Source organism: Bicyclus anynana, chromosome 1, assembly GCF_947172395.1.
Source record: "Bicyclus anynana chromosome 1, ilBicAnyn1.1, whole genome shotgun sequence".
Classification (NCBI taxonomy): Eukaryota; Metazoa; Arthropoda; class Insecta; order Lepidoptera; family Nymphalidae; genus Bicyclus; species Bicyclus anynana.
Genome location: NC_069083.1, coordinates 15,797,158 through 15,824,690, shown reverse-complemented (window position 1 = coordinate 15,824,690; position 27,533 = coordinate 15,797,158). Strand labels below are relative to the sequence as shown.

The 27,533-nt window shown below is 34.5% G+C and overlaps 3 protein-coding genes across 6 annotated transcripts in view; 2 read left to right on the top strand and 1 right to left on the bottom strand.

The window, feature by feature from the left end:
* LOC112044206 (uncharacterized) overlaps positions 1-24,931 on the top strand; it is a 232,273-nt gene extending 207,342 nt beyond the window's left edge. For 3 of the 4 annotated variants that reach the window (XM_052881305.1, XM_024079958.2, XM_024079955.2), the window contains 4 exons: positions 11,991-12,277; positions 14,902-14,989; positions 19,292-19,531; positions 22,630-24,931. In XM_052881305.1, the coding sequence (XP_052737265.1) occupies positions 11,991-12,277; positions 14,902-14,989; positions 19,292-19,531; positions 22,630-22,745 (731 nt within the window). In that variant the 3' untranslated portion in view covers positions 22,746-24,931. Of the gene's footprint in view, positions 1-11,990; positions 12,278-14,901; positions 14,990-19,291; positions 19,679-22,629 lie in introns of all 4 variants that reach the window. The other variant, XM_024079957.2, reaches the window with a different exon arrangement.
* LOC112044207 (thymus-specific serine protease-like) lies at positions 6,083-7,979 on the top strand. The gene has a single exon (XM_024079959.2). The coding sequence runs from the start codon at positions 6,367-6,369 to the stop codon at positions 7,774-7,776; it is 1,410 nt and encodes a 469-aa protein (XP_023935727.2). The 5' UTR covers positions 6,083-6,366; the 3' UTR covers positions 7,777-7,979.
* Positions 24,932-25,726: 795 nt separating the features above from the next.
* On the bottom strand, positions 25,727-27,509 carry LOC112044208 (putative serine protease K12H4.7). The gene has a single exon (XM_024079960.2). The coding sequence runs from the start codon at positions 27,327-27,329 to the stop codon at positions 25,908-25,910; it is 1,422 nt and encodes a 473-aa protein (XP_023935728.2). The 5' UTR covers positions 27,330-27,509; the 3' UTR covers positions 25,727-25,907.
* Between the last annotated feature and the right edge of the window lie 24 nt (positions 27,510-27,533).

The following is a 27,533-nucleotide window of genomic DNA, read 5'->3' as shown; positions in this document are numbered from 1 at the left end:
CTGCCTCAAAGAGTCGTTTCGTAGGCATATCGTAGAAAAATATAGGAACTTTTACACATGACAACGTAGGTACTGAAATTATAATCACTAACATGATTTGAAATGAAAATTGTAATAAATGAAATGAAAATGTGTTATTTTAATAAGTTTGCAATACTGATTGAGCTGGGACCTTTTATTAAGTACTAGACCTGTACCAGAAGTCCTCGGTCTTCCTTAATATAATTATCATGATTAAAAAAACAATAACAATATACTAGTTTTAAGTTGAATTACAAGAAGTTGTTATTTTTTTTACATCGCTCAAAAGTGGCAATTTGAACACACTCTTGTGTGCGGCAATGTGGATTTCAATTAATGAATTAATAAAATTAAGTTAAAACCAAAGTCGATTAATAGTTAAGATTTTATGTTGACGCCAATTGATATAATCGATTTAAGATTGAAACGAACTTTAAACATCATTTGTCGCAAGTCGTTGGAAGGGCTTTTATCGTACAAAAAGTACAAGTAAAAGCAATTTTAAAGCCATAATAATGGATAAAGTCATTGTCCAGGCAATATAAATAATGTTTCATCTACAAAGTATCTGGGTACTTAATGTAATAGCGTGCCTCCATCATTAAAAGCGACATAAAGGACAGTCGTACTTCTGGCAGAGACACCGAGCAATCTGAGAAGGAATCACAAATAAAACTTGTGAAGCTACATGCTGCTGTACAAATCATAGAAAACAAATCGCCTAACTTTGACAAAGACAGAGTCTTTTGAAGATGATTTAGATTACTTTGAAATATTAAAGTAAAGTAAAAAACTTTACTTTACTTTACAATAAGTCTGTAGCACTAGCAAATTTTCAAATAGTGTTTCTACATAGAACCACCATTCTTAGTTTAGATTCTTCAAATCCTAAGACCTTAAAAAAAATCGATTAGTTAACAATTTAGTGTAAGGGGCCCTCAATACTCGTAGTAATGCATTGAGCAGAATTTAAGCTAAAGTTATGTATGTCGAACTGTTATTTGTCAAAATGTAAAATATTCTTATTTTTCGAAACAAAGACCAATAAATAACAAAACCACAAAATTGTCAACTTAACTAAAGGTTACATCAACTTACGACAAAAAAGATAGAATGCTTTCATCATTCTTAATACCTATGAATATAAATGTAGTTGCGTTTTCATCTACTCAAAATTCAAATGACAGTCATAAGATAAACGCTGCCGGTTTTAATGCTAAATCTTTATTTATTAAAATCCTATTGTAGTAACACCACAAGGACGATATAGGAAATAAGTCATGCGTCTCCAATATACTCATTTTACTATAGAATGCACATGGCGGGGAAAATGCACATGTGCTGAGATATGAAGTGAGTGAAACCTTTTTTTTTTTTTTTTTTTGTCGCTGGGAAATGCGTTTACGCATCCCGTCCGGAGGCTGCACAAGCAGAGCAGCCTGCGGTCGGGTATGTGGGACTCGCTGCAGACCAGAATACCCACTAAAACCCAGCGGGGCCACCTGCGTCCTATTGGGATGTAAAAGGATCGCGAGATGCATGCACTTTTACATCCCGACGCGCTCGTCGTTCTACTCACTGGTGTCTACAAGGGTGGGAGAAGATGCGCATAACGACGCCTTCTACCACCCGTTCTTCTTCTGCGTAGTGGGTCAGCATCAGGCGCCCGCTCTCTTTGCTGCTCCGCTGCCTCTTTTAAGCCGATGATGGTCTCACAAAAGGAGGCAACGTGAGACCACCCTTCTTCGCTGTCTAGCATGTACTTGACAACGCTCGACAGCGAGAAGTCTCCCTGAAGAAAAGACACAAGTGAGTGCCTTTGCGGTGCCCATGACACACAGTCCGCAAGAGTGTGATGCGCCGTGTCCTCTGGCGCACCACACTCGTGGCAGACCGGCGAGATTTCCCTCCTAGCGATCTTGTGCAAATACCGACCGAAACAGCCGTGTCCTGTAAGTACTTGCACGAGACGGTACGACAGTGCGCCATGGCGCCGTTGCAGCCACCGCTCAAGGTGGGGTCGGAGACCTTCCACCGTCCAGACGCCAGCCACCGGGGACTCGAGGTCTTCTTTCCATCTCCGGACCAGGGCCGCACTCCCGAGGGAAGTGAGTGAAACCAGTCCAATGCTAGTTTTACCTTGTCTTCTTAATTCATAGGTATTAAGAATGATGAAAGAAAGATAGAATGCTAACATCATTAAGAAAATGTAGTTGCGTTTTCATCTACTCAAAATTCAAATGACAGTCATAAGATAAACGTTGCAGGTTTCAATGCAAAATCTTTATTTATTAAAATCCTATTGTAGTATCACCACAAGGACATTATTGGAAACCAGTCACGCGTCATCAATATACTGATTAATTACCATTGAATACATATGGCGGAGAAAACGCACATGTGCTGAGATATGAAGTGAGTGAAGCCAGTCCAATGCTAGTGTTACCTTGTCTCAGACCTCCAGAGACCGCAGCCCCTTTGCAACACAACAATGAACCGACCTCAACAGTTATCATTAAGAAACGGCTAACGAACAAAATTTAATTTTTATAATGCAACGTTCTCACGCCAAACTGTAAATGTACATTTTGAACAACGTCATTACGGCCTTGGCTGGTAAGTAAAGTTTTCGTAACTAGAGAAAATTCAATTTTAATTTAGATGGTTCCAGTCTGTAATCTCTTAGGACGATTTGCACAAAATTTCGAAGTCAATTCTAGAGTTAGTATATTATTATTTAATATTGATTCCTTGTACTTATCTAGGAAGTTGTTTTTTAGTATTTAAGTACTTTAAAATTTAATGACTCTATTTATTCTTACTTTCGAAAGATAAAATAGATCAAGCTTAAAGTAATCCTTGTATGGAATGCAAACAGTTCGTGTATCAGTGTAACGACAAGGTAATCAGCCCCCCACATGTAAGCTACTATTATATCGGCTTTTGCTTCCGCAATGATCGAGTTAAAGTACATTATCATTTGGACTTTACCTAGTGGTAGTAAACTCAAAACAAATATTTTCATTTCAAGTAATTTTATAACAAATTGCAAGTCTGATTTAGTTCTCATAGCACGCAACCGCATCAGCTATGCACTTGCTCACTTCTCAGTAGTTCGCTTTATTCTTGTGCAACAATGCAATCTGACTTCGATCTTATGATGTATTGCACCTCATTTCACTCAAGTTTATGGTAAATCTGACTTAGCTTCGCCATACTGCCACACTTAGCAGGCGCCTATTCCAAATCCAATATTGGTTTTGTTCAAATCATGCGGAATTTATGGGAAAGAAACCGCACACAGAGGTTCCCGTGATTTCCCAGCTAGGATAAGATAGTACGTTTATAGATTTCCTGCAGCGGTTTCGCGGTTCGCGGTCTAACCGCGCTGTTTATCGGATGTAGAACTCAAATAAATTCATTGATTTTAGATCTGTTGTCTTAAATCAAAAGTTATAATAAAGCATGAACGATCTAGATTAAATATTTACTTGCTATTTCGATCTCCTCTGAGTTAAATTTCTATTTTCTTCTACGATCAGTAGGTATAAATATTTCTGATAAATTGAGTATATAATAGCATGTAACATAATTAATAAAAATTTTACCAATAAATTATGTCAATACCTAGACTCGGTTTCATTCACTCTAGTTTCAACTAGGTCAATATAGATCGCAAAATTACACATAGTATTTCAAAAGACAGACTTTTAAATTTCGGTTAAACGTTATAATTAAATATTTATTAATCTGCCTTAGTTATTTATGGTTATCTGACAATACATAACATAACAAAGCTTTTAATTTCCTCCGGCTGACATTTAGTGAAGATTGATTAAAAACTTTAATAACTAGAACGCTTAGATAGCATCTTAACATAATGTCTAATGGTTTTGGTCTTTCGCATTGTTTTTCATGTCTGTTTCTGTAACACTATCTGTGCTCTGTTAACATGGACATGTACTCCGGACCGACAAATTTCGATTTCAACATGAAGGTCGGACTCATTCGTGACTGGCTGTGGCATAACTAGATCGTCAGAATGGAACCATTTACCTATACCTCATTAGAGTGCGCATTTTGAATCTTAGATTAGCAATTGAAGCTTTAAAATGTTGGTCAAACACGGGTCGTGACTGATTTTATGCAAAGTAGTCCAAATTGTCGAATAAAGGAAGTGTTTTGCGATTGAATAACAAAAGTGATCCATGTTGCAAACACCGCTCCTCTGTAAGACAAAAAGTTATTTTGCAGACACATTTGTTTGTATATAAATACTAAAGGTTAGGTTTTTGTTATATTAAATTTGTTTTATTTCTTTTGTTTCGGTAAAATCTTTTGAAGTTTAATATCAGCCCAAATGCTTTTATCTCTTATTTTATAAGGACAATTTCCTGGCCTTTGAAAACTTTGTACCATTTAAGGATTCAGGTCATTGACTATACTTATCAGGATTCTAACTCCGTTTCGACATACCTACGTGGTGGTCCGCGCGTCATACACACGAGTTTATCTTGGTCTTTTACATCTTTATCTAGTATCTGAGAAAATAATACCTTTTTAAAAGCCTTTGTTTTATTTCTTTGAATCTGTTTTATCGGTGACAGTCGGATACCATCTTCACAGGATGTTTAGTAACGATTCTACCCATCTACATACAGAACCCAGATTTATACCCTACTAATATTATAAACGCGAAAGTTTGTATGTTTGGATGTTTGTTACTCTTTAACGCCGCAACTACTAATTTGTCCGAAATTTGAAATGGAAATAGATTTTACTGTGTCTAGTGTATGTCAAACGTTTCTAAATAGTCTGTCTAGTCTCCTAATCAGAGACGTTTTTCAGTTAAATTTTAACATTATCATCACCTCTCATAAATAAGAATTAACATGAATGAACAATGAAATCAGAACTAAAAGTCTAACAAACATACTTATACATTCATTCACTGTTAAACTTTTTTTGTTTACATAGTTATATCGTAAAAGAAAGTTTCTATAAACTTTCGTTTAACAATAACTTTCAGCTCATCGAGAGACATGTCCATGATTTCATTCACAATCTTTTGACAGTTTCTATTACTTAATAGAGACTCTCTCGGCTTAATCACTTCAGAATTAGATTGTTTAAATTATACAAAACTAATTTATATATAAACCACTATAATAATAGCCTTCAAATCACTCAATTCTACGAGTCACTACGTACGAAGGGCCCTGCTTATTGAGAATTAATTGCCTACCGTTTGCTCGTATAGCCAGCCTTTCATCCGATTTCGGCTGAATCATTCGATTTAATTAGAAAAGACAGCACCGACTGTTTGTTGTGCACTAATCTGAACTGTCACAAACTCAGGTCACAAACGTGCGCCCTGAATATTTGTTATTATGAAAGAAACTACAATTTTTACCTAATTAATCTCATATTATATAAAAATGAGTTGTGTCTCGTTCATCATCATCATTATCAATCCATATTCGGCTCACTGCTAAGCTCGAGTCTCCTCTCAAAATGAGAGGGGTTAGGCCAATAGTCCAACACGCTGGCCCAATGCGGATTGGCAGACTTCACACATGCAAATAATTATGAAAAGATAGAAAGATAGTTATAAAGATGATGATAAGGCGGGTGTAGACAGAAATGTTGGAATGCTAAGACGAACGTTTCCAAATCCAGCAAATTTCAAGCAAGGGTCAAGTGTTTCCCTAACCGAGAAATTTGTTTAAAAGGTGATAAGAATGGAAGAAGCAAGGGATTTATGCAAGGATGTATGTAGCATGTGTCTCTGCCTATCTACGGGAGTGAGGCGTGATGGTATTCAAAATTTAAAATTCATTTATTTCAAAAGTAGACTTAGTTTATTTGCAAAGACTCACCTGTCCAGAAGGCAGGTCCTGCTGAGAAGAGGCGGCAGGAAACTCAACAGTCGCTCTTTATAAAAAAAAATCATGCAATAATATAATTTACAATTATTGATTACATGTATATCCTATAGCAGAGAGAATATGGGTTGATAATGATGATGATGATAATGTATGTATTATAATAGCTATGTACATACTTCAAGAAATATTAATAATTATTTTATACCAGATTTTATAGATGTCACAGCGTTCACACTGAAGACTGAAAATGAGCCAGCAGACTGAACGACTGACTCTAATAATTAGCATATTTAAATAAATGAAAAAATGCGCCGTCGTAATTTTAATTACTCAATAAAACTCAGCTATGCACCCACTTATTTTGAGTAATAGTTTTATGAGTCAGTTTACATTCAATAAATAGTGCATAAGTCCTATAATAATAATTTATTGATAATCGGTTTGTGTAACAGTTACTATGCTGTTTAAATATTGTCCATTGATTTTCCTATTTAACCGCTATGTTGCTGGTGGTATTGATATGTTATTTTTCAATCATGGATTTAATTTCCTAAATGATGAGCTAAATTGCACTGCGGTGGAAAAGTTCAATACGAGTACCCGATGGATAAAGCAAAAAATAGACAATTTCAATACTAAAGATGGAAGAGTATGGAAAATGAGATATTTCGAGAGATTGAGTTTCTATAAACCAAATGGTCCAATTTATTTATTTTTGGGGGGTGAAGATGAGGTATGTCCGCTGTGGGCAGCAAAGGGTATAATGTATGAATTGGCAAAAGAAACAAATGGTGCCATGTACGTCTCTGAACACAGATACTACGGTAAAAGCATACCATTAAATGGAACTGATGCTGAAGCATTCAAATATTTAAGTGCTAGGCAAGCCTTAGCAGATAACGCAAATTTATTAAAAACTATTAAAAGTAAATCTCAATATAAAAAATCGAAGGTCGTCGTTATTGGAGGATCCTATCCCGGCAACCTTGCCGCGTGGATGAGGTTGTTATATCCCAATTTAGTCGACGCGGCACTCGCCAGTAGTGCACCAGTTTTAGCGAAAATGGACTTTTATGAATACTTGGAAAAGGTTAATGACAATTATGAACAGTACGGTACAAAGAATTGTTTAGCAACTATTAGAAAAATATTCAAGAGATATGAGAAGCTAATGCAAAGTCGCGAAGGGATCGAAGAATTGAAGAGGGAAGAGAATATTTGTGAAAAATGCGATATGACTTTGGCAGAAAATCAGCACACATTCTTTATGTCTAAAGCCTACGTATTCAAAAATAATTCCCAAAACGGTAGAATAGAACATATAAAAAATCACTGTGAACGTTTACTAAATTCATCAAAAACTGAAACTACCGGAGAAAATTGTACCTGCTATGGTTTAGATGCAATGAATGGTTTATCCGTCAACGATAAAAATAATACTTGGAATTTACCGTGGACTTATCAAACTTGTAATGAGTTCGGATACTTTCAGACAACGTCGTCTTATGAGCAACCATTTAAAAATTATATACCTCTTGAATTTTACATCAGAATATGCCAGAAACTGTTCGGCCCTGAGTTTGATGAAGAGAGAGTAAACAAAGGAGTAGCTGAAGTTAACAATTTGTATGGAGGCTTAAACCCAAATGTTACTAATGTTGTTTTTAGTAACGGAGATCTAGATCCTTGGAGCACTCTTAGTATTTTGAAAGATTTGACACACAATGCCCCAGCTGTAGTAATACCTAGATCATCCCATTGTAGGGATTTGCTATCGAACGAACCTGATGATATCGAAGAATTAAGGGATGCTAGGAAGTATATTAAAAAAATAATTAAAAAATGGATAGGGGTTACTGTTTGGTAATTAAGTTTCATTACTTTTTATTAAATGTACAGATGATAAAATATAATCGTTGTGTCATTAGTTTTTTCACCTCTATTCTTATTCTATTTTATACCTGTTAATAATGTAGAAACCATGATTGTATACTGAATACAAATTATAAGTAAGTAAATTATTTACCGAAACTTGAGTAAAAATAATAATAATAAAACAAGGTAAAAATAAGAATTTTAGGCATTTGTCTGTTTATAACTAGAGGTAGCCGTATAATCGAAATTCAACCAAAATTTTGATCTTGATGATGGTCCCATTTTCAAAGAAAATACCTACTTTATATCACCCAAGTCTACATAAACATTGCTCATTCTAATTGATTATGAAACACTGCTAAAACTCACGTGATACTAGGTGCCCGATTAGTTTCGGCCGAAACTAGTCGGGCATACTCCGACCTAATATCACGTGAGTTTTAGCTGTGTTTCATAATCAATTAATATGAATAACACTCACGATAGTTTAAATTCTAAAAAAAAAACATTGCTCATGTTCATTTTTTAGCCCACACGTTGAGAAACTCTGCTGAGGTCGGTGAGCATGGTATTAAGGTCATCTAGAGTCTCTGCCATAATAACTACATCGTCGGCAAACCGTAGTTGAGTGATGTGCCTACTCACCATTGATGTTGATGCCAAATCCGAAGCTTAAAGACATCTTCCAATGCAGCGGTAAATAGCTCCGGGGAGATTACATCTCCCTGCCGCACTCCACGCTGCAATTGGATTAGCCTCGTAGTCTGATCCTGTATACGGACTGACACAGTGACGCTTTCATACAAACACTTCAACGCTTGGATATACCTGTAGTCGATCCGGCATCTCTGCAAAGTACTCTGCCCACGTTTCAGCCCAAGTTTCCACCGAATCGAAGGCTTTCTTATAGTCCACAAACGCTAAGCAAAGCGGCTGGTTATACTCTTCGGTATTCTGTATAACCTGCCGCAGCGTTTGTTCTATTAATTTATGGTATTTTTAATGTACTGATGTATTTTTAGTTTACTGATGTTGATACAGCTAGACTTGTTTATTTTGCGTACTTTCACAGCGTAATGTCTTACGGTATTTTGTTGTGGGGCAAGGCTGCTGATATACATTCTATATTTGTACTTCAAAAAAGAGCAATTCGAGCAATATATCAACTAAAATCACGCGAGTCCCTTCGTCAAAAGTTTAAAGAAATAGGCATTTTAACAGTAGCCTGTCAGTATATATATAACAGTATAGTTTATGTAAGACAAAATATTAATTTGTACAAACGAAAAGGAGATCTAAACCCACGTCTTACTAGACACGGGCATAAGTTAGTTATTTCTGCATATCGTCTCCAAAGAGTTAAAAAATCTTTTGTGGGTTTGGGTGTACTCTTCTATAACAAGATCCCCAAGACTGTGATGGACTTGCCAATGCACAACTTTAAGCAATGTGTTAAAAAACATTTACTTAGTCGAGGTTACTACACTATTGATGAGTTCCTTAACGACAAAGGTGCTTGGAGGCCATTGGATCAGCTTCCACCTTCACACAGGAAATAAAACTATAAGAAATTGTAATTTAATTGTTATCAAATGTAAATTGTAATACTGTATGACTTTTTTCAAAAGAGCAACTGTTGAGTTTCTTGCCGGTATCTTCTCAGCAGAACCTGCCTTCCGAACCGGTGGTAGAATCTTTACAAATAGTCAACTGACGTGTCAAAAGTGCTTGTAAACTGAGCCTACTTGAAATAAATGAATTTTGAATTGAATTTTGAATTTTGTAGTTCATTTAAAATTAGTAGTACTTTGATAACACATGCTCTTCCATCCGCGTTAATTTCTTAATGTATATGCGTTATTTTTATGAAACACAGAGCATCGGTAAGTGACACCGTCCCAGCGGATAAGTATCAGATTCAGCTGATATTATCTAGATAATATTAAAAGAAAATAAATGTAATGCACACTTACTCAATGCTACATTCATACCCTTCCAGTGTTAACAGCGCAAAAGTTACAATACTCATTAAAATAGCAATTTGTGTCGCTAAAGGCATCGGGTAACGTTTTATTACAATGTTCTGCACAAGTAACTTGAGTGTGAATTTGCTATTTATAACGGCCAGGCGTTGAAGTTACGATGGCATTTTTTTATTAAATGCAGAAATACTAAATAGTAGTTGGATACACATTAACTTAATTGTAATCTTATCTTTGATTGCTGGCGATAATACCACCTACCCTGGCATTTACGAGTATTTAAGTTAACTAGCTGTTAGCGAAGCTTACAAACAAAACATTATTTCTTAAATTGGGAATGGGGAACAAAACCAGGACTCTTTCAGTTTTAAGGCAATGTTTTATAGCCAAAGTAGCACAATTAAGTCAAAGGTCGTTAGTCTCTAATTTTTTTATAATAATACAAATCGGTATTTTTGTATTGAAAAAAAGTGTATGATTTAAGGAGGTTAATAAGGGGGATTTCAAGATAGCAATACCCTAAAGCTGAAATCCCTTTATTACATATTATTCGTATAGTTAAATAGGTTACTGTAATTTTAATATTTACCGGAATATTTAGGTCGTCTACTAGATGCTATCGACATAGGCCAGGTTCTAAGAACACTGGTCTTTGGAACCTGGCCTATTTTTTGGGTGGCGGCTCTACCAGACGGTCTAGATGTTCTAGTCATCAATATCTTTACCAATAAAAAGCTAAATGATCAATGAGTAACATAGGCTATATTTAATTCAATCCCCGTATTCCCATGGGAATGCGTACTACGCCAGTGAAACCACGAGTTTCTACTAGTCTTTAAATAAGAAAAGAAAACTGATAGGAAGAAGCTATACATAATGTAAATATGGAACAATAAGACAAATATAAACATGCAATCGATTATCTAACACGCTCTATGAACAGCCGGCAACATTTCGCAATCGAACGTCGTGATCCAGAGATCGGATGGCAATCACTAGACACGGGGATCTATGATTATTATGCGACGCGACGGTATAAAGGTTACCTGCATTGTATCCTAACGACCTTGGGGCACACTTTCAAAAGCAAAACGTCATGCTACTTTGAAAGAACATGCTCAGGAAATCTGACTAGGTTTGAAAATTGTTGATCTTATCATAAAAATTATGGAACCAACTTCTCATCTTATCTTTGTTTCTCAGTGTTGAGGTGACAAAGAAATCCTAAGGTGAATGATAATATGAAGGACAATTTATTTTAGTAAGAGATTCTGACTATAAATGATATTTATAGTCAGAATTTATAGTCAATGAATGACAAATTCAGAAGCTTCCCCCATAACATATTATCAACTCGTCACATCTGATGAATTATATAATACGCACGAGACAAACAAAGAAATATTATTTTATATTAACGAGTAGTTACCTAATTAAGTGGATACATAAAAAGAAGATATATTATGAGCAAATGACTTAACTTAAGGTGTGTCACGGACACAAAATAATAATTATACAAAAACTAATTAATTCGTATTCATTTTAAAATTTAAATCTCAATGTTCAACATTAAATCAACCAACGTAGCAGTACAACAATGTTATGTTTCAAATAAATTCATAATAATATTTATAATTATTGAATCAATCTCAATTTTATAACTAGGTCAACCTTCAATCAGATTATAAATAACTCACATTATACGTCCCACATCAAAGCAGTAAGCTTTCCGAATCTGATATTTATTTCGAGCTAAATTGGCTCATTTATATCAGAATGCAGCTTAAAGATCAAAGGTTCATTGCAATGCAGTCTCAGTCAAGATTATAAGTCAATTTAGATACTATATTACAATAAACCGTTTTTACCCACGAAGATATGGTATAGGGTTCTGTATCTATACTTTTCGACTCTATCAATTTTAATATAATTTTACACAGAGGATAATTGTATATCTTGATCAGGTCCATTTAACCACATTAACCATCTCATACAAAAAGAAAAAAATTTCGCCAATTCCATATACATATTTGTAACAAAGGAAAAGTTTTTCGTTACAACGCAACGCGCCGTATTTGAGATCTCCGAAAGAAATATACCTAGACAAGCATTTTTCTAGAGCTACTTATATAACTTATTAAATAGTCAAACAATAAATAATAATGTAATTTGAAAAGTCTACATTTAAACGAATTAGTATTAAAATAAAATTTCTTGTCAACAGTTCAAAGACCAATGGATATCAAGAACAGACCCCGCATCCCGATACCTGATGAAGATCCCTACAGTATCGCAAGTTCCAACGCCAACGGATCAGGATCAAGTGGCAGTTCAGGAGGATACGGACACAACGGCCACAACGGACATAACGGACACAACGGACACAATGGACACGGTGTTGTAGCGGCGACGAGGGAACAACTGATGATGCAGATGGGACAAAGGAGAGGTGACAAGCCTCCGAAACTGCCCCCAAGGGAAAATGGATATGGTCCAGCTGATATTCCCAAGGTAATCAAATTGTTCAAAATTGACAATCAAAACAATATAAAAATAAAAGAACAAACTTATGCTAAAAGCATTTTTGTGCAAATCATTCAAATTTAATGGAAAAAAAAAACATGTGACAAATGATGGAATAAGAATGATAAATTGTTTAAATCGCAAGCGTCCGATAAAAAATAAAGCCTAACTTAACAAACAATATATTATGAAAAACAAATAAGTTATTCTGAACTGATTCTCCCTTACAGTAATGAGAGGATTTGCCCTTCAAATTGATTGAAATCAAAATTGAAAATAATAAAACCCAATTCGCTCCAACCATTCCGTTTAAATTATGACTGACCAGCAAATTTATAACATCCAATTTGTTATACATTAGATGTGGTTAATAATTCGCCTTATAATTTTATTACAAGTGAAAATTACATTATCTGAGTTGCAAATAACATTACAAATGTTAAGTTATAAGGTGCTATTTTTAAAATCAATTTGCTCGTTAATTCACACGTTTTTTACGCGCACCCTTATTACGAACTCCATTTACAATTTCTTTTTAAAAGTGCTACTACCTACTTAAAGCCAATTTTTGAAACATTACCCATGACCACATTTCTTTTAGATAAACGTTAGCTAGCAGATAGCTCAGTATGTAGTTTATACTTCAACATTAGGTATATTATAAACCTCCTAATTTATTCTTCGTATCCCAAATTGGTATCGATTGCCAATGACATTAATTTGAAATTTTATTAAAAAGCACTTAAAATAAGTTATCAAGTACTTGTCAGTTGTAAAAGGCTTCTAAATCGTTAATCTTAATGTATAAGAGGATGCTACAATTCAACATAAATTCAGACTCATGAATCACAACAGGCTCTTAATGGAAATCAAAACCTTGACCGTAAGATTGCAATTTTTTATAATATAAGGGACATTTAATGCGTTGGTTGATAAAGGTCCGATTTACGCAAAGTAATTCCAAGATGCACCTTGCCAAGAATAATGGTATATGTATTTCTTCAATTTGCAACAGATTGAAATATTACCAACTAATGGCATTTATTCGGTCATAATAATATTTTTTTGTACAACTTTGAGTCTTGTGTAAGTGTTCCTAAACCTCTCAAAATATAAATAAAGTGTATTTTAATGTTATTTCCTACAAACCTTCATTGGACCACCTCCACCAACGCTGCGGTGGATAAAACTCCTGCTCCTGGACTAGACTTGGCCCCTGTAGTCGCCAGATCAAATAAACTGTTAATGATGAATGTCGTATCAAGTTTGTACGTCAAAACTGGGTCGAAGAATCAACCCTTTACCGATTCAAAAATTTACTTACTCAATTATATCAGAATATCACAAAAAAAAACATAAAAGCTTGTAATAGCATCTATCAAATCCTTATCTTCATAATAAAAGTCAAGTCTGTGTATAATAACATTAAAATTGTACTTCGCATATTAAACGAAGCCAAGTGAACAATGATGGAGTCTTTATCGATGACATATCAAAGAAATCATTGCCGCCAAAGATAAATGTACGTGTGGCAACCTTGACTATCTTTTTATTGGTTTATCCAAATAGCTCGCTTTTGCTATGACATTACAAAGATGAGGAATGTCTTTTGTCCCTTTTACGATGTTCCTTTTTGCATTGATCCAACACTCTCATGCATTTATTTGACACTTTATAAGTCGATAAGGATCTTCAAGATGCAATCAATTATATTCTGCTTTTGTTGCCCTTTATTAACTTACTACTGAGATTGACTTGAGCATGTCTGGGCAGTTATCGGAGAATCTATCATTTCATTAAAATACTTTAAAGCGAAGACTATTTTTATGGCCTCGATTTACCTATTGTAACCATCTGTATAAGTTCTTTTCCATATACATATTTAATTATTTATATAGGAAGGTACTCAAATATGCTCAAATTTTAAGTGTAAAATGAGACGCTGATGCATGTAAGATTCAAAGTCAAACGTTTCTTCCACTATGGAAAGTCATACATTTGATTTATCACTGAAACAATTATTTCGAGCTTTTATTTCACTTATCTTATTAGTTAGTGCAAGTTTAATTTGAACCACCTTCTCTACTTGCGTCTTTTTTTAAATCAGTGTCCTATATACATTGTGTTTCTTAAATCAGTTTTATCAATGACTAACTTGTGTGGACTTTTATTTGCCTACTCTAAAGGACATAGATTTATATGACCGTGAATTTAAATCAGGGTGGCAACTGCCAAGTACTTACGAGTATTTCTTTTTCCCGATAAGTCTCTTCTACAATATGAGCGTCGTATCACCATTAGTTGTTCATTGATCTCGTTTTACCTTGTAAGAAGATAAGGATAGTCAAGTACCCACGCATTTATTTCTTTGCTGTTAATGCTTTTTGTCGTTTTGCATTAGCCAAATCGGGTTTTTAATACATTTCTGTGTGTTCCGATAACGTAATCGCATTGACAAGCTTTATATGTTCCAAAATTATTTTAAACATTTCAATTGTGCGTATGTTGTAAGACATATTTAAGGTCTTGTTTATTAAGCGATACAGATTAGTACAATGTAATGGTGTTGAGAATACAAGTGTTTATTAAAAGATTGGTTTTCTCTTTTACAGCCGGACTACGACGACATTGAAAGCGATCGTGTTCCTACACAGTTCCCGAGAGGAAAATCTGACAAAGGAAAGGATAATAAGAAATACGGTGAGTTTTAAGCACACTAAAACACTAAAAATGTGAGTTCAAATCCGGTCCGGGGCATGCACCTCCAAGTTTTCAGTAGCGTGCTTTTTAAGAAATTAAATATCACGTGTCTCTAACGGTGAAGGAAAACATCGTCAGGAAACCTGCATACCAGAGAATTTTCTTAATTCTCTGCGTGTGTGAAGTCTAACAATCCGCATTGGGTCAGCGTAGTGGACTATTGGCCTAACCCCTCTCATTCTGAGAGGAGATTCGAGTTCAGATAGCTGTCTGAACTAGAACTATGTATGTCAGTAAGTCGAATATGGGTTAATAATGATAATAATGATGAACTACTTACAAACTTACTGGAGAGACACACAAAATTACTAAGTACCTACAACAAAAATAACACAAAATACAAGAAGGGGAAGAAAAAATTACTGATTTAAATACAAAACATTAATCAAAAGTAAAAATATACTTAACAATTTAACAAAATAGGAAAATGAAATGCTCAAAACATTAATACCTATCAATATAAGACTACTATAGCGGATTCGTGGATTTACCTTTCATTTGCTTAGATACGTAGGCGCTAATTAAAATACCCATCCCTCCCATTAAATTAGGGAAACAAAGAAGTCAACCCACTGTGCGTTGTAGGCTGTGTGATTGTAGCTTTTAATTAAACGTGGATACAAAAAAGGATCAATTGTATTTAATTATTTTAAAGTACCTAATAAATTGTTGAAAATAAAAGTACGGTGCCTAGAGCCATTGTCGCTCGGGGATTGGTACTTCTTTTTATTTTATAAACGCGCCTATTTAAAATCTGACGCAATTAAAACGAAATATTTTTTGTAATTATTAACTATTTAACACACAGTTTTTAAATTTTTAATAAAGGTAAAACAAGAATCACATTTTATTAATCATTTTGTAACTAAATCGCTTTTTCAGTAATAATCGGACAGCTTTGCAATTCACATTGAACCTTTAACTTATAGATCTATTTCCCTGATATTTATATTTCATCTTTTTATTTTATTTCTATAACATGAACTAGCCTATATTCTTCTATAAGATCAAATCTATGTCTATAAGAAAATTCATCATGATTATTTCAGCGGCATAGGCATGAAAACTTAAGCAGATTTGCATCCATTACTTATTAGTATGTCTAGCTCGTTTACTTTAAGTATATATTTAGTACCTCATGCATTCCAATGTCTGCCAGGTGTATTAGGTATTTTAGCATTTAGATGTCTGCGTATATTTCGATTTATAAGTAGTGGGTACCTAACTCATATCGCAGCATTTGCGACATGTTATGATTTAATGCGTTCAACTCTGGTGTGACATTCGGGATTTATGTTGGTAACGTGTAATTTACAATGCGATGTTGCAAGTGTGAACAGTTCCATATCAATATTGTGTTCGCAGATGATCATTTGTTATTCACGGTTGTCAAAAGACGTCGTTATATGGACTTAATATCCACATATCAATAACACAACAAAGAGTAACGGTGCAAAAAAAAAAATACATCTCTTAAAGAAATTTCAGATTTAAACAGACAGAACAAACAAATGTTCTTTGCCTTCGAGGATCACTTTGTTGTCTGTACGTCTGTTTGTCTTTCTTTCTATCATGACTCTATCTCGGAAATATGTGAAGAAATCGAGTTGAAATTAAAACGTTTACCCTTTAGTTTAGTCACTTCAAGCTGTGAAATAATTAGCATTCTAGACTAACTAATAAAGAACGCATGTATTATTATTAGGATTTATATTTTCCGTTCACTTAATACCGTCTAATATTGCTAATATAATAAAATTAAATTTAAAGACTGTTTCCACGATATCATAGATTTATATTCTGGAATCTAAAATGTTACATTATGATGTCATATTATAATAACTTAATTCAAAAAGCTCATGTATACCTACGTTTTAGAATGTTAAGTATCCACGCAGTCAATTGATAATCAAATCATGACAACTGCGGATAAATTATTTGCTAGATGTGATCTCATTGGGGGATTACCTACCGAAGTACGACAGCGTGGGAAAATGCCAAAAGTAACTTCAAATAAAAAGGTAATTCTTTGACGATTAATAAAGGATTACCTTTAATTGATTCGAGTGATATATTTATCATGTTTTATCTTCTTTTTAGTAGCAACTTAATGTAAGTCATTAACTTAAGTAGGTACACTGAATCATTGCTAGTCCTTCTTCAACAGCTTCTGATTGAGGTATTATCGTATATTAGGGAGGATAAATAATAACTTCGTAATTTACTTAGTTACTGCTTAAAAAAAAAAAAAAAAAATTAATTATTAATATCACGACTAAACGGCTGAACCAATTAAGATAAACTTTGGTATGATGGGACCTTGAAGCAAAACATAGGGTACTTTTGACCCTAAAATATCAATAGAAGGGGTTGATGGGATTGGAAGTTTGTATGGAAAGTCCTTCATTTTTAGAGTTACAGTTTTAAAAATTTGTTCATAAGTCACGAAATATAATATGAATCAAGAATTTTTAAAATTCAACCCCTAAAGTGGTAAAATATTGGTTGAAAGTTTACATTGATTTCCACGCGAACGAAGTCGCGGGCGTCCGCTAGTATATTATGAAGTTTATTAGATAAGCACACTAAAGTAATTTGCACATACACTAATCTTTAAAAAAAGCACTTATCTGAGTCTATATAGATTAAAACTAAATTCAGAGTAAAGCCAAGATAAATGTAAAGCTCGCAAATCTTCGCCATTAACGGCCAGTTTCTTCATCGCAAGTAACAGTCAAAGTAACATCATAAATCAAAAGTGACGGTCTTATTCACTGAAAAATAAAGTCTTCTTTACTACTTACTACTTTTGTTGTTACTTTAGCTTTACATAAAGAATCTGTATCAATATTGCACAATTTAGACGCGTAAACTTTCTTCTAGTACATTATTGTAGCATATTTAGTTAATGCCTTTAATGTCGTTGTGTTCATACGCCGCGGTGCAGAGGTTACTAGACAATACCGTTTCGCAACCTGGGAATGGCATTTGGGTATATCCTTGATATTTAATATGACTGCGTTTACTCCGCCGCCGTAGGATGCGGAACACGAACTCTGAGCACGCTTCATTGTCATTTTTAAGGTACCGTATGTGAAATTGGAACAGTCGGAATAAAAATTTAAAAAAATATGGCAGACAATGAAATGATTCTGCGATAAGTAGGTAAATAGGCAAAGTAAAAAAAATGTTAAACATGAATTTTATACTTACGAGTAAATAGGTACGTATAGGTATACAATTCATAATCATCACGAAATATCGAAATCGCTTGACAAACAATGTTAAAAGGCAGGGAGGTAGACGTCTGCTAAGAACGGGTTTTGCGAGAGGCCCGCCCTCTCGCAAAACCCTAGACCTCTAAGGCGGACAAAGTCGCGAGCGTCCGCTAGCAGTTGATATCCCTAGGACTTCCAGGTCTCTTCCTTCGTCCGTTTTCCCTAGCATTAACATTCTGCCAAGCAATCTGCAATAAGTCAAGCTCTTTATCTTTAAGGCAAGAATATGCCTTCCCGTCCATTTGGGTTGACGCGTTTTATCTAAGTTCTGTCTAAGACGATACAAGCAGTATTTAAAAAATTAGGTACTCGTAGGTACTAAATAGGTATGCGATAGGTTAAAATATAAAGAGCATTATTATTACCTGGCTATCAACTTTAACATTTTGTTCAACGAATTCGTGAGAATCAAAAGGCAGGCACAACCTAAACTTTAAATGTTGGCTCTATCCGATACGGTATTTTAATAAGCAAATCCGAAGCAAGCGTTGACCCAATTCTTAAACTTCGACATGTTATACTTTACTCATACATAACAATGTTATGGTTCACATATAGTTCTAACTACTTGCATATCATACTGATTGCTTGCCCGTGACTGTTATATGCGCCCGTTTTAAAGTTGTCTTATAGTGGAATACAGAACGTTTAACTCAGGACCTTTTATGACAACTTCTCTTTCGCAGTTGGTAGTGATGTGGTTCTCAACAGAGAGGTCCTGGGTTAGATTCTCAGCTCATGTCAGACTTGAGGCAATTTAGGCTCAAGTCTGATAATATGGTAGTAGTACCTTGTAGGCGGTAGACGTACCGCCAAGCGATGAAGCGTTCTGGTATACGATGCCGTGTAGAAACCGTCAGAGGTTTAGGTAGAACAAACTTGTATACCTTTCAAGGAAGCGAATGAAATTAAAAAAAAAACCTTAGAAACTGTAATAATGAAACATTGTTACTTTTGTTTCCAGATGACCCCTACTACTGCGGCCTGCGCGCGCGCGTGCCCAACTTCGTGAAAGCCAACGGCAAGCACGTCCTCCCAGCGATGACCGAACGCCTAACCCTGAAGGAGACGCCGGTCCCCAGCAAGCGCTACAGCGTGGCCCACGCACATCCCGGCCCCTTCCCTGGACACTTGCCGCCTTTCGCACACGCCCCAATGCCCCAATCGGCACTCTGGCACGCACGCTCCTACGAGAGCGGAATCGGTGCGTACGACCGTCCCCGAAAAGAGAAACTCATGTACCAATTCTATCCCGACAAGGAGCGAAGGCTGCGCCCCCTGGTGATCCAGCAGCCTCGCTAGTACACTAACCTCGCACTTTATTATCGCGGACCTCTTCGCTCCAACCTTGGTATTTACCCCTTTCTCTTAATTCGCTTAGCTTGGTAGCACCACGCCTGATGCTTGACGGTAACTCCATTTTCTACACTTCAGTGTTTCTTATTTCAACTATTTTTCACTTTTTCTTTTCTTTTTCTACCTTTTGATGCCACCATACCTCACCGACAGCGATTTTTGACCATCGCTGAACTTATCCATTTGAGGCTTTGCTTTCATCCTTAGTTAAGACTACTGTAAGACAATCGAAAAGTCGGTTACAATTACTAATACGTTAGCACTTGGTTTAAAGGATAGTTGTAAACAAATTATTGGAAACGTTCATTCGTTTGAAATCCAAAGTTACGAAGTCGTCGGACTCAATGCTGAATCATGAAACTGTGGTGTTAACACACAACTCTTAAAATAAAATTACTTTCCCCATACACCGACATAAACCTTTAGCACATGCAGGTTGTTAAGTGCAATACATGCAGTCGTGATCATGTATGCCTTAAGTCAGGGTACAAACAACGTGTTAGTTGTTTTTGCTCAATCGTTCGAACATGCCCAGAATTATACGTTCTTAACTAGGACTCTAGTATCGCAGTCTATGCTTTCAATGTTAGTAGAAGCACTTGTCCCTGTTTATTTTTAACGAAAATCTTTTGGTTTGAATGTTATATATATTTTTTCCCAATAGGTGATAATGCGAGCGTACATTTTTAAGTTGAAGATAATGTTATTACTTGTTTTTTTTTATCTTAAAGACTTAACTTTTTAGTATCAGATAAGGAAATATAGATACTTATAGCTATGAATGGCAGACAGCTTTTGGACTATTACTAAGTAGTCAGACTTTATTTTTTTTTGGTTTACAGTTTAATTAATTTGCATTTTTGAAATATATCTTTCGGTCTTATATTTCAAAGATTTAAAATCTTTTAACGTAGGTTTAGGAAATATAAGAATGCATAAGTTAGACAGAGATCCGGATTATAAAAGAACCGGTTTGACAGCTTAGCTTTTAAGTTTGGGATCAGAGGGCTTATAAACTAATTAATTAAAAAATAATACCTAATGGGGTTCATTCAGAATTAATCAGTCTAGCTCAAATGGTTACCAGGACTAAAACATTACCAAAACTAATAATGAATTTTACCTACTAATTTCATGATGTGTGTAAATCTATACTCTATACTAATATTATAAAGAGGTAAAGTTTGTAAGTTTGTAAGTTTGTCACATTTTTCAAATGGGGTAATCTTCGGAACTACTGGTCCGATTTTAAAAATTCTTTCACCAGTAGAATGCTACATTATCGGGGAGTGCTATAGGCTATATTTTATATTGGTATTATATATATTAGCCGAGTTATCACAGTTTTTGTCATACAAGTCGGACTGAAAATCCTCTTAAACAGACTTATTCGCATGCGCTGCCTTGACTATTGTGTAAAATTGAAATTAATGTATGAAGACTTTATGTATCTTTAAAAGTTCTACAAAAAAGTCCGCGACATCATATATCTATTTTCTATATATTAGCAGATATAGTACCTTTTGTGTTTTAAAAATTATTAATTTTATATACTTAGGTTTACGTCATTATTTATACAACTTACCTTGAATCCTTATTAAAATAAATTATTTAATAATCACAAGGATATTATGGAGATAAGATTTGCCCTTTACAGTATGTTAATTAGTTAAATAGTTTCGGAGATAATACAAAATTTCTAAAAGATGCAGAAAGTCCACTATATGACGCCCGGCGCTTTCATTTACGTAGTTCCCGTTCCCGTGTGAATATGGGGATCAAACATAGCCTATGACACTGGCAAATAACGTAGCTTTCTATTGGTAAAACAATTTTACAAATCGTTCCAGTAGATCCAGAGATTACCTCCTATAACCACACGAACTTTACCTCTTTATTATTAGCATAGAAGTCTCTATTTCTCTTGGTCATACCACCACTCTCGAAGGACTGGACCGATTTTGCTAAGGGTAGGAGTAAGATAGAGAAGTTACAGGGTAGGGTAGGGTACGGGTAGGGAAGCGTAGTGTAGGGATAGGGTAGCGGGTAGTGTAGGGATAGGGTAGGTTTAGGGCCGGGTTTAGGGTAGTGGTAGGGTAGGGGTAGAGGTAGGGTAGTGGTAGGGTAGAGGTACGGGTAGGATAGGGAAGTGGTAGGGTAGGGGTAGGATAGGCGTGAGATAGGGGTACGGGTGGGATAGGAGTAGGAAAGGGATAGGGTATGGGGAGGGTAGGGGTAGGATGGGGTAGGGGTATAGAGGTAGGATGGGAGTAGGGTGTAGGTAAGGTAGGGGTAGGGTAGGAGTAGGTTTGGGGTAGGGTGGGGGTAGTGGTAGGGTAGGGTAGGGGTAGGGTAGATGTAGGGGTTGGGTAGAGTTGGGGTAGTGGTAGGGTAGGGGTAGGGTAGGGTAGGGGTAGTAGTAAAGTTGACATCGAAATTTACGCAGACGAAGTCGCGGGCGTCCGCTAGTCCATTATATAGACAATATTGTGGTTATAATTATTTATTTTTGGTACTGTGTTAGAGAAGTAAATTATGCGTTTACGAATCGAAGAATTTCAAGACTCAACTTGAGTGGATCTCATCAAATCAAGAGTGAATAGGCACTGTGTTGGCAAGGGCTGTATTACGCTTACCATCAAATATGATTACAGCCAAGCGTTGGCTATGGACAAGGAAATGAGTTAGGTTAGTGAGAAAGGAAACGACTACTTCAAAACTACTCGTGCGTCACATATCGTAATATAATTGTAGGTCAAAACTTCACAAACACACAAAAATCCTTCTCCTACATGTGGACAATGTTCCTTATGATCTGGTGAACGGTTTGCATAAATAACAAATGTGTCTATTGGTAAGGTCATGTTTCGAACGGTTAGAAAACACTGCAAAGGTTTTAATCATCTTATTTTAGTTTATTTTTTTAATTTGGTGTAACATTGACAGATGGAGAACACTACGACCCTTACGCAGTCTACGGCCGCCTGCCCATGCCTGGACGTGGCTTCCCTCCGCCCCCCGCACCCAACGCGCGCCACATGTTCATCGGAGAATGGGATTAACCACCATATCCCCATAATATAAGGACCATATTAGCTTGTATTGATAACATCACTTCGATGCAAATTGCAAGGTTTCTCCCATGAAATTTTGAACTTGAAGTGATTGTATCAATGACGACATGTAAATAATGATGTTGTAAATTATGCTTAATATTATAATTTACCATATGATGTTCGTTTACAAAACTTTCATGTTGGTAGTTAGCCTATGCCAATTTAGGTACTACTTAAATGATTTTTTTACTTTTGATATAATTATATTTCTGTAAAAAGAATATTATAAGCGATTTTAAATGAACATACCTACATTATACAATAGGCAACGTTTTTATAGGTATAAGTAATTAAATATTTTTAGATTTAAAATAAGTGCTTTACGTTCAATAATCACTGCCAATACCATTATTTATAACATATATCTGAATATCAGAAAAGATATTTTAAATAATATCTACGAAATATAACAAGATCATTTTTGAGATATAATTTTTAATATGAATTATATATTATTCGAAATCTAACAGATATCTTTGAAAAATATATATCTTAATTGTAAGCTTTATTAATTTTAGTTAGAATGATTTATGGTGTTCCTAATGCAAAACGAATTATTTCAAACAAACAAAAATAAAACTATTGAAAAACGGTTACAATTAAAAAACTTACAACAATTTCGATGACTGATTTCTTTTCTTTATTTATTTATAGTAAAACACTTTTACGTTTGTATTGTATTATATATTATTGTTATTCGTTTTGCATTAAAACGTTTAAACTTATTTGCTTAAGTTAAGGTGTCAATCCTAGTCAAAACAGGGTTGGAATGTATAAATCTATCGATTGCTATATCTATCTATCTATCCATCGAATCGATAACTATCTATTACAAACCATACAAACCATGTATCATATGAAAGAAAGACTGTCATCCGATAAAATTACGGCTGATTTTCATTAGTGTATTTTAATTTTTTTACGGCAGATTTTTTTTGAAAAATTAATCTCTTGCATAGTAATTTATTTTTATTTACATCGTCATTACTAAATTGAATTGAGTATGAAAACAACTCAAATGTTGAAATTTTATTAATTAATACAACTCGCTCTAAATACCTACCTACTTCCGTTTTTGGACTGCCTTACTTCTCTTCACTTCAGACTTTTATAAATGAAAAATATAAAGCTAAAGACGTCTCGAAAGTAGCATTTTATTGGACACAACAAAAAATATTCTATTTTTAATGTTTTTGTAATGTGTGTTTTTTATATATTTTATAAAAAATATGTTTAATGTTAGCTTAAATTATGGTATTAAGTAATTTAGTAAACCTATTTTTGTAAATAGTTTTTTATTATATCTTTTTACGAAAATAGTTCTAGTGGTTATTATTATAATAACAAATAATTAATTTAACATAACAATCAAAATATATTCAATTTTAAGTATGAATATTATTTTTTTATCAATACTCAATTACTTTAATTTTAGTTTTACTTATCTGTCAATATTTTATATATAATTTTAAGTATTTTAATCTAAGCATTTTTATATAGTAACTAACTTAAAATATGCAATTTATTTTGGAAAGAATGTTTTGTTTTAAATAAATCCTTGTTTGAATTATATCAAATTTTGAAAGGGATAAGTAGATGAATTTGGAATATCGGAGGTGCTAAACAGGTTACCATTCTATATATTGTTAAATAAATATACATAAATTAGTTTATTATTACAATTACTTTGTTGTATTGGCAATGTTAAAGATCGAAAGCTATGGAATATAACTTTTAACACAGAAACCTATTCGGAATAGTCGAGAACCAATAGAGAAAAAATTGTATTTAAATGTTTCATTTATAAAAAAAAAATAGCTCGATTGCATCCATATTTAAGTATATATATGGTGTATATCGATATTCATACAAATCGTAATGTTAGTAAAACTATTTGTTGAATATATTTGATGTCAGTAAAATCGCCAAGACTCAATTTAGGTTCGATAATATATTTTTATAAAAAGTCAATATTAAAATTATTATATTAGAAATGTCTTGGCGACTGTACTTTATTATAGTTACGTATAGAATCAACATCCGTCGCTCGTGTACATTAGGGTGTTGGTAAAATAGTAACCTAATTTAAGGACAATCTGTATGAATCAAATATAAAATTATTTTAATAAAAAGTTGAGTTTTACTTATATATTACAATTATAACCCAAACTGCCGAACTAAAACCAGTTGTAGAGTTAACAGAGAAACTTGACGTTTCAAAAGTGCTTGTAAACCAAGCCTACCTAATTGAAATAAACGAATTTTAATTTGAACCGCGGCTTCGGGTAACTTTTTCCTAAAATCCGACCTAAAACTTAAAATTGAAAACAAACGGCAGCAATAATTTATTCGTCCAAACATCTTAAAGCCAAACCACCCATATTACTTATAATTATGTCGACGGTTCCTTAATATGTCTTCTCTAGTCTCTTGCCAGGGCATTTCGCGCTAAAATAGGGTAAGTACATAATTTACGTCACATGAGCGCGCATGATCGAAGCCCTCGTGTGATTTAACAGAAATTTCAGTCGCTGTCTGTCATGATGTTGATAATTTAGGACTCACCAATCATACAGGAACTATGGATTTTCCAGGATAGGTAGGTACCTACCTACTACCTAACCTATGTTCTTCTTTTAGATTCACTGTACAAAACTTCTTTTAAACCGTTGCAGCGGTTTAGGCGTGAGGCTTTCTCATTTCACCTCTCAACTGTATTAATGTATAAGGATACAAACCGTTAGATTTCATTGAGTTCGAATATTTGAAATCTAAATTACAATTATTGCACATGCTTTTAATACGACGTGATAAACCACACGAATTATCTGCCTTCAGACAATGAATTTTCTTTACCTCTTTATAAACTTTTTCTTAACCAACACTTACATACTAGTATGTACCTTTTCACCTTGTTTTTTTTTATGTTCTTTTAACGCTTTCTATTCAGCCAAGTTTTGGTACCTAATTGTTATTGTACCTATTCAATGTACCAACCCAGTTACTACTCTAGTGATAAAGTGTAGAATAAAAAAATAATGACACAAGGTTATATTTTATCGCTCGTAATAAGGTTACACTTAATTACAAGATATGAAAGTTAATTACTTAACAGTCAGCCCCTATCCATTTTTTTATTAAATTTTTTATATTCTTCCTAGCTTCTTTTAACTCTTCGATATCACCCAGTCTATTCGAAAACAAGTCTCTGCAATGGGATGATCTAGGTATAACTACCGCTGGTGCATTGTATGATAAGTCTTCCAAAACACTAATAGTGCTCCAAGGATCTAGATCCCCGTTACTAAAAACTACATTGGTAACATTTGGGTTTAAGCCTCCATACAAATCGTTAACTTCAGCAACTCCTTCGTTCACTCTCTCTTCATCAAACTCAGAGCCGAACAATTTATGGCACATTCTGATGTAATATTCAAGGGGGATATTATCTGTAAATGGTTGTTCATCAGACGACGTCGTCTGATAGTAACCGAACTCATTACAAGTTTGATAAATCCACGCAAGAATCCACACATTTTCTTCATCGTAAAAGGATTCAATCATTTCATCAAAATCATAGCAGATACAGTTGTTTCTTGTGGACTCTGGTGGTGGTATCGTAGGTGATGATGAGTTTTGTACGCGTTCACAATGACTTTTTATTATCTCTGTCGTACCATATTGAGAATTTGACATAAACTCTCCAACTTTTGAACTGAAGAATGTTTGCTGATTTTCTGGTGAAGACATATCGCATTCCTCGCAAATATTCTCTTCGGCCTTTAATTGCTTGATCCCTTTGGAACTTTGCATCAGCTTATCATATCTCTTGAAAATTTTTCTAATAGTAGGTAAACAATTCTTTGTGCCGTATTGTTCATAATTGTCATTAACCTTTTCTAAGTATTCATAAAAATCAGTTTTTGCTAAAACAGGCCCACTACTGGCAAGCGCTGCGTCTACAAGTTTCGGGTATAACAACTTCATCCACGCAGCCAAGTTTCCAGAATATGATCCTCCAATAACAACGACCTTCGAGTTTTTGAATATAGACTTACGTTTAATAGTTTTTAACAAATTTGCGTTATCTGCTAAGGCTTGTCTAGCACTCAAATACTTGAATGCTTTGGCATCAGTTCCATTTAGTGGTTTGCTTTGACCGTAGTATCTGTGTTCAGAGACGTACATGGCGCCATTTGTTTCTTTCGCCAATTCATACATTATCCCTGTTTCTGCCCAACGCGGAGATGCCTCACTTTCACCCCCCAAAAATAAATAAATTGGACCATTTGGTTTAAGAAAACTCAATCTTTTGAAATACCTCATTTTCCATACCCTCTTATCTTTAGGATTGAAGTGATCTAACTTTTGGTTAATCCACCGGGTATTTGTTATGAATTCTTCCACCACGGTTTGCAAATTTAGTTCAGCGTTGAGGAAACTAAAACCGTTGTTGAAACAGAACATATTGATACCACCAGCAACATAACGGTTGAACAATAAAATCAATGGATAATATTTAAACAGCATAGTATTTGTTACACAAACCACCTCTAATAATTACTAAAGAAATTATGAACTATTTATTCAGCATTCTCAAAACAAGAGGTATCGAAGCTGAATTTTATCAAGTAATTATAATTATGGTGGCGCATTGTTCATTATATACAATATGCTAATCTTAAGGGAGAGTACACATCTAACATTAAGCCATTCGATCAGTCAGCTGGCTCA

Coding starts and splice junctions, on each gene's coding strand:
- LOC112044207 (XM_024079959.2), top strand. CDS start 6,367: ATGCTGTTTAAATATTGTCCATTGATTTTCCTATTTAACCGCTATGTT.
- LOC112044208 (XM_024079960.2), bottom strand. CDS start 27,329: ATGCTGTTTAAATATTATCCATTGATTTTATTGTTCAACCGTTATGTT.